A 15,063-nucleotide genomic window follows, 5' to 3' on the forward strand; every position below is an offset into this window, starting at 1 on the left:
GATGGCATTCAGTATTGGTCATAGTTGACTTTCCCTCCCCAAAGCCCACTTGTTCATTGGCTAGAAATTTCTCCTGTTCTAGCCATCCCAGAAACATATAGAAAGTGTGTGCACATAGGTATGCCAAGATGTTTGAAGGATAAACCTTGGCTTAAATCATGATCATATTTCACTGAGGTTTGTAGCATTTGATTACCTTCAAATAAGCCAGGTTTTTTATTTTAGGATAGTTTACTGAGAGTCTTTCTTTCGTATAATAGTCCACCTGTAGTCACTAAGGTCTGAGGATGGCCACATCATCAGCATAGGACTCAGGGCTAAGGAACCTTGGCTCTTTTATGACTTGTGGACTTCAATTCCCAGAATTCCTGAGCCAGCCATGTGGCTCAGGAATTCTGGGAGTTGAAGTCCAAGAGTCATAAAAGAGCCAAGGTTGCCTAGCCCTGGCTTAGGTGATACAGAGATGATTTTCAACTTCCCAGGCTTGAACTGAGATAAACTTTCTTACTGCTTGATTTTAATGTTTTATAGCCTGAACCATTTTATTATTTTCTATTAATTATCTACAAATACATTTCTAATCTTTCACAAAACTCGTGTAAAATATTTTTTTCAGTGACTGTAATAATGATACAACTACTACTCAAGGATGCAATCGTGACCTCTAATTTTTCCAAAATGCAGTGTATGACCAAAAAGGTTTAGACTCATCAACTCCAGATATCTTTTGGATTGCAAATGAGTCCAGGGAAGGTATCAAAAATGTCAAATTTCCAGTGGGTGAGAACTACACAGTTCAAGTTCCATTCCTTTTTAATCTTTGTGCAATGTAAAAAAAGATGCAGGGTTTCAGTTTTGTGGCTGTGCCTGCCATCTTCATTCTTTTGACTGCCTGGCAAGGCTTTTTTAAAAAGTAAATTCATAGATTCGCTATCGTTAGCACCTCCAAGGATTATTAAGAAATCGATACATTACTTGACAGCAAAGAATATTTCCATTCCACCCAATATGGTGACTGTGGAAAAGTAGCATAAATGAATCTTTCCAGATAGAGATGTTTCCCTGCATTACATAATTGCTCATCATCACATCAGCTGGTGGAAATGGTCCAAATGCCATAACCGCTAAAAACAGATGACACTTCTCCACAGAAATGGTGAGTGGTTCAAGGCCTCCATTATCTCAAGGAAGCAGTGTTTTTAAAACTGCAGAGGGTGCTGACCATTGCATGCTCCTAAAAACATTGAGCAGTCAGGTGAGTAGAGAATAGATCTGGAGCCATTAGTTAAGCTTTGTCTGATTTGCATAACTGCCAAGGATTTCAATGGAAAACTCCTTAGGGTAGGCATGAGAGGAATCTTTTGGTGAAAAAACAGTTTTTGGATATCCCGCCTCCCCAAGTTTTTAAGTCCAGACTTTTAAAATTCTAAATACAGGTGGTCCTCGACTTATGGCCACAAGTGAGCCCAACCCTTATAATGCTAAGTGGGACACGTGTTAAGGGAGTTTTGCACCATTTTACGACTTTTTGCCACAGTTGTTAAGTGAATCACTGCAGTTGTTAAGTTCATAACACGGTTGTTAACTGAGTCTGACTTCCTCATAGACTTTGCTTGTCAGAAGGTCGCAAAAGGGGATCACATGACCCCGGGACACTGCCGAGCATCCGAATTTTGATTACATGACCATGGGGATGCTGCACTGGTGGTAAGTGTGAAAAATAGTCATAAGTCACTTTTTTCAGTGCCATTGTAACTTTGAACGGTCACTAAGTGAATTGTCATAAGTTGAGGACTACCTGTATCTATTATTTTCCAAAGAGTTCTGATTCTGGGTATGTTGACATTCCAGTTTAAAAAAAAAGTTGAATGAATCCTGAAAGTTTAAAGATTAATTATAGTTCTCTATCTATTTTCTAATTCACATCCATGTCTCTTCTGTTGTTTGAGAAACCATAGAAAGTAGGGTATGTTTAGCAAATGGAAGGAAATTTCTTGCTGATTGAATACAGGAGCATTCAGATCATTCTGGATATATTTTTGGCTTCTTCCATTTCAAATAATAATAATAATAATAATAATAATAATAATAATAATAATAATAATAATAATAATAATAATAATAATTTGGAAGGGACCTTGGAGGTCATCTAGTCCAACCCCCTGCTCAGGCAGGAAACCCTACACCATTGCCTCAATACTATTGCCTCAATAGCACAAGGAGAGGAGGTTGCTGTTTGAGAAACACAAATGTAATATTCCTTATGTGTGCTGAACGTGTTTCATGGTTATTTGGCCTATTTATTGAAAACTCAGGATTTGTCCATATACACCAAGGTTGTGGGAAGAAAACGTTTAATTTTCGCATCTAGATGATTCATAGAACAATCATTACTGCTTGCAAATATTTGGAGGTCTACTCCTTTCTCCATTCTTGGTTTCCAAATGCTGCTAGCCAGGTCTTAAATGAACTCCTTAGTCATTTGTTGTCACCAAAAGCGTTATTCTCTTGCAAGATCCATCCAAATGTGTCTCCTACTGCTCCACCACAGATGATAATGAGGATTGCCCAATAGTACAGAGGTACTTAGCGGGGAAGGAAGTGAGGCTGAGGAAATCCACCAATTCACTTTCTTAATTTAACATGCAATGAGGAAAGGCTTTGCTTACCTCTGCTGATCCCATTACTGTGACAGAATAAAAATAAAAAAACTGGAGGGAGTGTAATTTATATTGGCATTTTTTTTCAGTTGGCCCAAGGACTGGGGGCTTGTCTTAATTCACCACGAGATTTTGCATTTCTGCCATTTGTTCATTCATTCGTTTCGTTCATTCATTCAGTAGAGCTTACTACTTATGCCAGTGCCAAAGGACTCCGCGTGGCAGACAATATCATTTCCAAAAAGCATGGCCAACCACATTGTCTAGGGAGGATGAAAATGGTCATCCAAACATATGAAAGGCAAAAGGTTTGGCCAAAATGATGTATTTGAGCTAAGATGTCGGAAAATGGAAATGCAACAGGACCCTTGGAAAACTCAACAGACATTGATATGACAAGCAAAAATTTAAGGATGGAAAGCTAAGAGTGGCCAGTGATGGTGGGAAGCTGAGTTCCTCTTTATGCAGCGGTACAGCAGCGGTACTTGTACGAGATAAAATTTAGTTTGGCTAAATGCCAGGAAAACTGCCTCAAACTGCTGCTCCAGCATGTGATCCCCAGCCATTACAGGAGAGAGGAGCAAGATTGAATTTCTACCTTGTACATTTCAGGATTCTGGAAATAACTAGCCACTGCGTTCATTCAGGAGGATCAGACACACATGGAAGGAAAACCCATTAAAAAGAGGGGTTGTTATTGTTTACAATTAAAATGAGTTCCTCTTCATTATCCCAAGATGGGAAGATGGGAAAATACTATTACTGCAGATCGTATTTACAAGACAACATTTCATTTTATTATCATTGTAGTGATTATGGTAAGAACCTCACCTATAGGAAAGAGCCTTTTGATAAAATTCCAGAGAGAGACAGCCGTTCCTAATAAGAAGCTTTGGAATGAATGGGAGAGGCAAAGAAATGCTCCCATTCATTTTAGTGGGGCTTGCAGGTGGAAGAGCATGTTAGAAGACAGGCCTCAACCTGACACAATGTGACTTCATCTCCATCATCTTGGAGGAAAGCAGAGAAAATAGGTGATGCCTGGGTGGCTAGGGGGAAGCCCTAGTTAATTGGAAAACACTGTTGCACCAACCTGGCATCTGCATTTTAAGTGGAGCACAGGTATATCTCTCCACACACACACACACACACTTTCCCACAAAAGGCTGTTGCCTTCTTTGCCTGAAACTAATGCAGGACTGTGCTTAATCACAGCCACTGGCTGGCTCAGATCAAGCACCTCCCATAAGGTCTTGAATTACAAATTGGGTGAGTGTATGTATCAGGCATCAAGAGCACAGGAACAATCAGTAAAGAAACACACCGCAGACTAGCCCTTGGTAGAGCAGCCAGGAAGGCCTTGGAAAAGAAGTCCTACAAATTTCAGAACGGAGCAAATGGTATTTTTCCCTGCGACATTCTGGGTGTGTGTGTGTGTGTGGGTGTGGGTGTGAAATTTGGACTTTAAAGAAGCAGGATAGGAAGGGCTTTTGAACTTGGTGTTGGAGAAGACTTCTCACAATACCAAGTAAATAAACAGACGGATCATTCAACAAATCAACTCAAAGTCAGAGGCACAAATGATCAGACTTAAACAATCCAACATCAGACATATTATGCAAAGATCCAGCTCTCTGCTGGGAAAGATAGAAGGAAAAAGAAGAGAGGGATGACCAGCAGCAAGGTGGGTGGACTTATGGAGGTGATGAGCTCACCGCTGGCAGACATGAAAGAAGAGATCAGGGATAGATCACACTGGAGAAAATGTATTGATGTGTTTGCTGAGAGTTGAAAATGACGATGACATGTAATCAAATCAGTCAATGCATTATGCACACAGCTTCTCCCACAACTCTTGCATTCCACAACAGGTCCAAAAATGGAGTCAATAGGCTCTATACGTAGTGAATATTAGTTATAAAGATCTTTATAACACTTGTAAGCCAAACTAGTGGCAAGTCAGGAGTCTAAGCTAACATTCTGGGTCTCTGATTGCAGAATGATTCAGGTAAGTTTTGATTGACCAGCTTTACATGGACCATAAGAAAGGCTGAGCGCCAAAGAATTGAAACCTTTGAACTATGGTGCTGGAGAAGACTCCTGCGAGTCCCTTGGACTGCAAGGCGATCAAACCTGTCAGTCCTAGAGGAGATCAACCCTGACTGCTCTTTAGAAGGCCAGATCCTGAAGCTAAAACTCAAATACTTTGGCCACCTAATGAGAAGGAAGGACTCACTGGAGAAAAGCCTAATGCTGGGAAAGATCGAGGGCAATAGAAGAAGGGGACGACCGAGAATGAGGTGGCTGGATGGAGTCACTGAAGCAGTAGGCTGAGGTGGCTGGATGGAGTCACTGAAGCAGTAGGCATGAGCTTAAATGGACTCCAGAAGATGGTAGAGGACAGGAAGGCCTGGAGGAACATTGTCCAAAACATCAAGCAGGTGAAGCTTGTCTTAAGACAGCTGTCCCTAATACTTCATCGTACAAAATGCTTCAGCCTCTAGAGAGGGTGGGTGTTGCTGAATCCTATCTACAAAGCTGCTGATGCAATCGCAACAGTTTCAGGGTTGTCTTGTAGAACTCAAGGCATGCTAAGTGGAAGACCTCAGTCCTGGGGAACCCATGCAGATGGTGGATGAACTATAGTTCCCAGCAGCCACAGCCAGCGTGGTGAATGGGGCGAGATGTGGGAAATTACAATTGCTCAAGATGTCAAGCCAACAGCCCGGATGCACGTTGCCCGAAAATCAACCGGTGAAATCCGTGCCCAGTTGCAATAATCGATTCAAGACGGGGCAATGGCAATCTTTAAAACCTCGCCTTTAGAAAGATTTTAGCCTCTCTTGCGTGTAGGGGAACCTCGCCCCCTTTTCCAGAAAAGAAGCGAAACATTTGAATGAAACCCGACAGGTGGGCGCAGCAACTGAGAACTGTTCTGTCTTCCTGTCCCCGCCCCATCCAGCCTTCTCATTCACACCGTCTGCTAGCCGCCCAATCTGGGGCAGAAGATTCGCTTGTTCCTTCCAGCACCCGGAAATCAGACCTGCGGCGTTATTGTCAGACCTTTTTCCCCGAGGCCAAGGGCGGCGCGCTCTGGTCCCCAAGCGGTTCTTCCTGCTTTTGAGAGCCCAGAGAGCTTGCTCAAATATTGCCGAGCCGAAAAGCGTTTAACAGAAAAGTTAGGAAGAAAGTGCCTCTGATTTTTTTTATTAATTCCATTTATATCCCGCCCTTCTCCGAAGACTCAGGGCGGCTTACAAGCTTAGCAGTAGCCTTCATTCTATGTATATGCCTGCTTATTAGGGCTTTCACACACACACCCCCAAGCGGCATTATTACAAAGTCAGCTTAATTGCCCCCAACAATCTGGGTCCTCATTTTACCTACCTCGGAAGGATGGAAGGCTGAGTCAACCTTGAGCCTGGTGGGACGCGAACCTGCACTAATTGCAGGCAGCTGGTGTTACTTAAGGAGGCATTAGCCCACTGCTCCACCAAGGCTCTTCTTTTATTGCACCTCGCCTTCTTGTGGGGGGGGGCCTGCAGTGAAGAGGGAGAATCCGTATCTCTTGCGACTCACACAGACGTGGAGGACATTAATTTCCTGAAGTTTATTATTCTCCACCAAGAGGATAGGCAGCCCGCCCTGCATCTTCTCGGAAACGAATTGGACAAATGGTCTCGGGCGGGGGGGGGATGCAATGCCGGGAATGTGGAGGAAGCAAGGGTATTTTTAAAATAAATATTGGAATATTTTATTTGTAACTTCGCCTCCGAGGGCTCCCCCCCCTCGAGTCACTTAGATAGATAGTTACTTGTTTGAACGGGGGGGGGAATAAACATCGTCATTTATGAACGCCCACCTCCAGCTCCTTGGATGAAACGCAAAAGATAAGGAGAAAGTGCGCAGGGGGGCATTTTACACACAATACAGCTAATACAGTAGTAAGGGGTGGGTGGGAACCAGCTCCTTCCAGATGAACTAGGCACCTCCTCAAGCATCCCTTTAAAGAAAGGGGAGCCTTCACATAAAAAAAAGGCTCTAAGCCGCGAAAATGCCCCTTGAGATATGCAGGCGCTGTTGGACCTGCAGTCCCTCCTCCTCCTCCTCCTCCTCCTCCTCCGCAGCCCGGCCACAGTCCAGGGTCCTTCAGCTTGCGGAGAAGGGCGCCCTGTGTGTGCAAATCAGCCGGTCCAGGAAGAAGAAATTTCGGCCCCACTAGCTAGCACCTGTTTCAGAGCGGTGCCTAGGCGAGCCGCGATTGGTTTCTCCCACGACTGGTTGGGGAGGGGGAGTTGAAGGGATCCTGCCCCTTCCCCCGGCTGCCGGACAGATGGGAGGGGCTACTTCTCCCTCTGCCTGCCCAAAAAGGAGGTGGGGGGGGGGACCTCGCAGAACGAACGAACCCAGCAACGTTGACTTCCAGAAATAAAGGAGCTGTCAATGAACGAGCTCACCTTGCAAAACAAACAAACAACAACAACAACAACAACAACAAAACACCCCACACAACCACGGAACGTCCACAAAACGGGTTACCCTGAGTGGGCGAAAGGGAACCAAGTCGATCTGTTCATTGACTAGCTTGAGCCGGTTTTGAATATGCTTGCTTTCGCTGGGTGCTGATGAAATATTTGCAAAGAGGGATTACTTAAAAGCTTAATCTTTTTTTTTCGCCCGCGGTGTGTCGATTAAAATTAAAAGTACCGGTTATTCCTGCGGATTTCATTTAATTGCCTGGCGCAAACTTACGATTTGGGTTATCAGATTTAGGACTGAAGGAAAAACACTATATAGGAGTTCTCTAGGCAAATGGCTTCTTCCCAATCCATTTTTTAAAAATGTCCTAATGTAGTTCACAACCCTGAGACTTTCCAGTGATCAAACCCAAGTATTAAGCAGGATGGGGTTTCTGAGCTTTCCTGTAGGACAAAATCGGCCAGGTGCAACAAACCGTTTCAAAGCTTTGGTATGGCAATGGAGAGGTTGGTTTAGTTTACCCATAAGGTTAAGTTACGTTCTAACTGTAAATTGTTTTAAAAGTAGAGCGAAATCATATCAACAATCGGTATCGTCAGGTCCTCGTATTTATAAGAAAGCTGTTACTTGAAAGCAAGATCAGCTTGAAACCAGGAGGATGGACTTTAAGTCTAATGCTGGACAAGATTCCATTCGTGAGCTAAACGTCTTTGAAATATATTTTTAAAATCAAAATATTTCCTTCTGCGCTTGTAAAATAACATCTATCTGAGGAGTGTTGACCAGTTATTATTTCCGTCCTGGGAAATAATACTCCGTCTTTACCAAATGTCATCCATGCGTTCTGATTGGGTGTCCTATGATTTCTCAATAAGTTTCAGCACAAAAAAAGTGGTATTAGTTTTATGTTAGAGGATGTTTGCATTGTAGGGAGTGGGATTGGCTCGAGGAAAATGCTAGGATTTCATCTGTAATGTAGTCCTCACTGACGAAGAAAGAACAGAAAAGAAAATGGCAATTTGGACATCTCAGAAGCATCTTCTTATCAAGCACACATTGAGGGACAAGCCTGGAGACAAAGTGATTAGGCTGTACAATTTCCAGACAAGTGATTTATGGCGTCCACTCAGCCATTGTGATGACAGAAAGCCTGGTCTTTATTCGTAAATGATACATATGCGCAGCGAAGGCTGTGTCTGCTGTAATCCACCAATATGGAAATAGTTTAAAACTCAGCAGTGTAACTCAAACCTCTCCCAAAACACTGCCTTCCCCGTATAGAAATTCTTCCCATTGTTTCAGACACGGTGGCTTGGGATGATGGAAGCTGTAGTCCAAAATACAAGTTAGAGACAGATAGTTAACTGTGAATTAGACTCTAAAACCGAGTTCCCTTGGTCCAAGCTGACATGGGGTTGAGTTTTTGTTGGTCAGCCAATTATCAAGTCACTGGCACTAGACTACTAGACCATCCCATTAATCCATAATTTTATTTACTTATTTGGGGATAGAATGCTATAGAACTTGCGTTTAGATAAACCAAATGTTAAAAAAAATAGTGCACAGTGAGAACCCAGACTCAGTTAACAATCCGCATCTGCCAGGCTTTATGCAAGAGGTCGGGATATCTATTATTCACAGCCATTGATAAGCTCAGGATACTGGAGAGGGAATATAGTCCCATCTCTATCACCCAGCATTAATTATGTCCCCGTTTACATACAACGTTCTCCACACAACTTCCACGTTGGCTTTTTCTATGCAACAAATGGCACTCGCTTTTCTTATTGGCACTGAGTACATGAGAAGGGGGAGACATCTACATTATCTGTTCCCTGTGCTGGTTAATGGCCGCAATAAAGTTATCTATTATCTGTTCCTTGAACCAATCAATGTCGGGTAAAGAACGCAATGCTAGCCACTGCGCTGGGGAAAAAATGTGCAAAGGTTTCCGTAGTTTTCTATGGAATAGGTTTCTATTGCATTGCTCCGTAGGAAGGAACGTCCAGTTAAGCTGCTTGCCAGTTCTAGAGGCAACTTAACTCAGGCTTTAAGGTGGCCGAGATGCCATTGATTTCAATGAAGGTGATAGGAAAGCCTGCTCAATTCTCGGACTTGGCCTCGGGAAAATTGGCTCTAATTTCCAGCTCGGTTCGAAAGGCAGAAACCGGTCTCTCGTGTTAACCAAGTGTGAGTGGAGCTTAGCTTTACCCCCCAGTTCAGGCATGGGATCCTTCAGCCATCCCAAAGTATGGCAATAACTTATTTACGTTTTGTTTTTGTTTTTCTATTACGGCTTGCACGACCCACCATGCCCGCCCCTGATGGCGTTAATTCGGTTTATAGAAGAAGAAAAAAAGCCGAAACTTTCTTGGAAGAAGTCAGATCAACGGGTTACTGCGAATCATACATCCAGATAAATATCTTAAGTTTCCTCGGATTTCTCAAAGAAACAGAGAGCTCAGAGAGAGGACGAACGGGCTCCCGACTTGTAGATTTAGTTTTCTTGAAGGTTTTTTAGCCTCACGCAGAAGCTCTTTAGGGACGCAGAATGGAGAAGGGCTCCACTGGCGAGGAGAACATCCTAACTGGCTCAGCTTCCCCGCCTTTTTTTTCTCCCCTAAATAAACTTGAGATAAAATCTTGCTATTCTCGCCGGCTGCAGCCCAGCCGTGGACTTCCAGACTTTTTCCCGTGTTTTACCTCCAAATAATCGGCCGGGGGGGGGGGGGACAGAAACCCGGCCCAGGTGTAGACTTCAGAGCAGGTTCGCTTGCGCCAAAGCTGGAGGCCGGCTTCTTTGGGAGTATCTTGCTTCCGTGAATTTTTGACAAACTCTGGTCGGGACACAAAACAGACACGTGGCGCCGTGTGTGGCCGGCCTCGCCGTCGCCACTGGGCCAGGGCTACAAACTCAGAACGGCTGCATCCCTAAAAGACCAGGAGTGAATTCTAAACTAACAGCTGTGTGGGGGTTTCTCTTTCTCTCTCTCTCTCTCTCCCCCGACCCTCCTCCCGCCTCCCTGTTGGAAGAGTTTGGAATCTCGCGGCAGCACACACAAAGATAGGCATAGTACAAAAGAGTATTGTGCGGGTTCAAGAAAAATAGCCTTACGCAAAATGTAGACTTTTTAACTAATCACCACATTTCTGTGTTTTTGGTGTGTTGTTTTTTTTTTTTAAAAAAAAACACAAACAAATCAGGTAACCTCCGTATCCGGGTACATACGATGCTTGAAAATGATCCCCAACATTAAGCAGCGGAGAGCACCGTCCTCAGACTTTGAACGTCTAGAGCGGTCCTTTCAGATGTAATCAATCGATCGTTTCCTCAGATCTTGAAGGCGCTTTGTTGGGAAAGCTGTACGAATGTCAATAAGGCCATCGGTTGGTAGAAAGAAGGCAGAACCAAGCCTTCCCCCCCCCCCAGACTAATATTGCAAGGTAAAACCCGACGAAACCATTTATACGCCGCGTTTTGTTCTACTTCCGAGGGGGGGGTAAGGAGTGGGAGCGGACAGAGGGGGGAGTTTGGAGCTTCCTCCGACAGCTGCTGTTTTTCCGAGACTAAAAAGACTGCCTGCCTCGGGGGCGACGTACTTCAGCTCCAGCTGAAGAGCCTCGGGGGACGGGCTTTCTCTGCCCCGAACTCAAGCGCCCGCTTTCTCGCTCCTGTGTAAAGCTGCAAGGGAAATGAATGAGAAACGGCTCAGCCGAAGGCCTCGCCCGCTCCTCTCGGTCTGTGGGCGGCCAGATTTTTTTTTTTAAGCGACGGTAGTAACCAGCTCTGCTCTAGGGCAGCGGGACTTGTATCCGGGCCATCTAGACACACCGAGCCAAATCGCCAAGCTCGACAGCCCATCTTCTAGACTCTTTCTGATGGGCGACGTTTCTTTTCCTCTGAAGAAATCCCCCACAGCCCAGAAGAGGGAGTACCTTCCAATGGCTTTCAAGGGAGCCTACTCCCAGTGCGCAGCTCCTAAAGCAATGTGCAAATAGGAATTTCGGGGAGGGGGGGATTTAAAAGTAATCCGCTTCACAAGTTGGGGGTGGGGGTGAAGGCGAATTCCGGGGCGGGGGGTTGGAACTCTCCTTGGCTATGATATTTTCAACACGTATCGCTAGTCCATGTATAATGTGCCATACGTTAAATAAATAAATTTCAACACATATATTTGCGTGGTGCTTTCAAGGGGCGAAGCCAATGCTGCTGACTTGCTCGTCTGCATTCAGATGCCCCGCTTCTTATCCTTCGGCATCCTTCCCTGAGCGGAACCTGCCGTTTGGCCCTTGTATTATTGGTTTCTGGAATTAGAAAGACAACTCTTCCGGAGAAAAGAGCAATCCTGCGGGTATGATTGTAATCAAATTGACTCATGCTCCCAATACTGTTCCTGAGCAATAAAATTATGCTTCAAGTAGGACGAGGATAACTCGAGTTCAAATCCTGGATCACAAACTTCAGGGGTATCTTCGGAGCCGGACGTTCTTCTTCAAGTCCCTTCAGCATCCCTTAGGCTTAGGAGAAAATGGAAACAACATTTTCGAGCTCTTTCCGGGGAAGGCCGCTCTCAACTGGGAATAAAGAAAACGCTTTCTAGTGCCAGGCTTCCATCTCCCATAGATGTCACCTGGTGCCGGGTGAAAGCCACCTGCTTTGGAAAGGAATAATTCGCTTTATGTTTACACGCAACAGGGCTGTTGAAGTCCTGCAGAGACAACGGGTCCTTTAAATTCCTTCGCTTAACTGGGTTAGCAATCACACGGGTTACGGATGGGAAAAGTGCCATTTACGAGTTCTAGAGAAGAACCCGATTTAATAGAGACGAGCGAATGGGAGCCGTTTGTGAATCGTGGCCATGTGTTTCGTGCACGGCCTCGAAGTAACTGAGCGAAACATAAAAGTTAACGAAGATGGTGGGAAGTGAGAAGAAGGATGTTTGCAAAAAAAAAAAAAATAATGCAAGTCGGATTGATCGACGTTCGGGATTAGGAGGCGTAGCGAGAGAAGTTGAAAGGCGGCAGAAGCGCTTTACAGGAGATTGTTAGTTACTCCAGGGGTTTCTGTTGCTTTTGGCACACGGAAAGCGCAGGAGAGAGCCATCAGTTCTTGGAGGGGCTCAGATTTGACCCCGGCCATTTAGTGGTCCGTCTCAGGAAGAGAGCGTGGGCCGTCCCGGGCTCGAGAGGACTTCTGCCAAAATAAAGAATCAAAATCCTGAGCGCCGGACCGGCTGGTCAAGCAAACCCAAGGCAACCAAGAAGCCGAGGGAGGAAGCGGAGCGGGAGGGCGCGCGGCGGCGCTCGGAGCGGGGCTGTCCGGGCTTCTCAGCCCAGGAGCGCGAGCGGCGGGTCTGGTTTGCGCGCGCCAACACGTGACCCGCTGCCCGAGCTATAAAAGCTCCCGGCGCTCGCCTGGGCGGCTCAGTGCCTGCGCGACGTTCCGGCCGGCGGGAGCTTCGCGCCAAGCGGTGGCTTTCCCCACCCTTTCTGTCCCGTCCCCCCCATCCTTTCGCTCCCTCCCTGTCCCTGTCCCCGCCCGGGGCCACCCGCCACCCCTGGCCCAGTCCCCTCCCCTCCCCTCCCGCCACTCCCCCTCTGCCCCCTCCCCCGCTCGCCCTGCCCTCCGGAAAGGAGAGAAGCGCCGAGGAGCGCCTGTTGCTCTCGGCCCGGCCTCCTCCGACTCCTCCTCCCTCGCTCCGCCGCTAGGGGGTGGCCTAACCGAGCGGCCCGACCCGGAGGCAGAAGCAGACGGCCAGAGCAGCGGCGGCGGCGGCGGCGGCACCACCATCATGACCCTGGGCTGCAGCAGCGGGAGCAGCCGGCCCTGTGGCTTGCTGGCGGCCCCCTCGCCGGAGGAGGACGAGGAGGACGAGGCCCTGTCCGACCTGGAGGATGCCGACATCGACGTGGTGGGCCCCCCCCACGAGCACGGGCAAGCCAAGTTCAGCGAGGAGGAGGAGGAGGAGGAGGAGGAGGAGGAAGAAGACGAGTTGCGCCTCCTCCCCAAACAGGCGGTGCGGGTGAGGCTGTCGCCAGTCCAGCGAGGAGGCCCGGAGGCCACGCTGGGCGACAGTCACGTCGCCGCGGCGGCTCCGGCGGGGGGAGCTCCGGCGTCGGCGGCCGCCCCGGTGTCCGCCTCGTCCTCGTCCTCGTCCTCGTCCCCGTCGGGCGGCGCTTCGGGGGCCGGCAAAAACCCCCTGGTGAAGCCGCCCTACTCCTACATCGCGCTCATCACCATGGCCATCTTGCAGAGCCCCAAGAAGCGGCTGACGCTGAGCGAGATCTGCGAGTTCATCAGCGGCCGCTTCCCTTACTACCGCGAGAAGTTCCCGGCCTGGCAGAACTCCATCCGCCACAACCTGTCGCTCAACGACTGTTTCGTCAAGATCCCTCGCGAGCCGGGCAACCCGGGCAAGGGCAACTACTGGACTCTGGACCCGGAGTCCGCCGATATGTTCGACAACGGCTCCTTCCTGCGCCGGAGGAAGCGCTTCAAGAGGCAGCAGCAGCAGCTCCACCCGCAGCCGCCGGAGCTCCTCTTACGCGCCGCCGCCGCCGCAGCCGACCCGGCTGCTTTCCTGCCGGGTTTTGCTTACGGACCTTACGGCTACAACTACGGGCTGCAGCTGCAGAGTTTCCACCATCACCACCACCACCACCACCACCCGGTTGCCGCGGGCGGAGGGACGGCGGGGACTTTCTCCTTCCAGACTTCGTCCTGCACCCTGCCTCCGCCCCCGGGCCCTGGGGCCACGGCGACCGCCCCGTCCGTCTTCTCCAGCGGACTCTCCTCTTTCCTGGGAGGCGATCTAAGTTGCAGGAAAGCTTTCTATCCGGCGGGGCAGCTTAGCCCTACCGCTTCCCTACTCCAGAGTCTCAAGACGGACCAGGGAGCAGGCAACAGGCCTTCTTTTTCCATAGACAATATCATTGGGGGCGGCGGCGGCGCGGCCCCTCCGCCTTCCAGTAGCTCCACGGTCAGCGCAACAGATTCGCCCTTCCCGACGGGCCATGCTGGGAGCCAAGCGCAGGTCCTGGCTATGTTGTCTCCAGCTCTGACTCCCTTACCGAACCATTTGAGCCTCACCCACGAATCACTCCTGCCATCGGGACAAAACTTTTCCAGTAAACTCACAAACCTCAACAACTGTCCTTTTTAAAGGCAGCCACAGTGCCCCCTTCCCAACCAACACCCCCCCTCCTATCTCTCTCCCCCTATTGTCCTCCCTTTGTGTTTTGAAAGGTAGGAACTTTTTTTTTGGTGACTGGCATCTGGATCGGTTTGTGTGTGTGTGTGTGTGTGTGTGTGCGCGCGTGCGCGTGTATATCTCCTCCGGGATTGTGGTTTAGCAAATGGCGGGGTATGTGAATAGGGGGGGGGGAGAGAAAATTGTTGAGCCAAAAGGCCTATTTAAAATTAGTCTTTCTTATGAAATGATTTCTGACAACTTGGGGGGGGGAGCAAAAGTAAAATCATTTAATTAGGGCTGCAGTCCTAAGCTGTCCAAGTGGTGCTTTTTCAGTTCGATTCATTGGAATGCCCTGGAACCATTGGCAGCTCGGTTATTCTGGGGTAACTGCCTTATACTCTGTGAAGTTACTCCATTCAATTTAAGTCTCTCAGAGTGGGGTCCTTTGTGCAGTACAATGCAGATTTCCCAGGTCTGAAGAAAGGTCTGTTCCAAGCATATAACTTTACACTGGTAATGGTGGGTTTTGATAACATGGTTATTGGAGGGCAAAACGCATTGCATTCTGTATGTGCTCCCAGGTGTGCCTCGGATAGCAACCTTAGTGTGTGTCTGTCTGTGTGGGGATGCACTTGTGAGACTTTGCATTTAAACTGTTTCACTGAATTGTCCTGATGTCTGTACTTTTCCCATTTTTGAAGGAAGGTTTTAAAAATTTGCTTTGGGCATCC

At 47.7% G+C, this 15,063-nt stretch overlaps 1 protein-coding gene across 1 annotated transcript; it reads left to right on the top strand.

Annotated features, from left to right (window-relative positions):
• Positions 1-12,914: 12,914 nt before the first annotated feature.
• FOXD2 (forkhead box D2) lies at positions 12,915-14,302 on the top strand (the record flags this gene model as incomplete). Its single annotated transcript, XM_083357333.1, has 1 exon — positions 12,915-14,302. Exon 1 carries the CDS (start codon positions 12,932-12,934, stop codon positions 14,300-14,302), a length of 1,371 nt encoding a protein of 456 aa, XP_083213459.1. The 5' UTR covers positions 12,915-12,931.
• Positions 14,303-15,063: the final 761 nt, after the last annotated feature.

This window comes from Vipera ursinii (assembly GCF_947247035.1).
Source record: "Vipera ursinii genome assembly, chromosome: 3".
NCBI lineage: Eukaryota > Metazoa > Chordata > Lepidosauria > Squamata > Viperidae > Vipera > Vipera ursinii.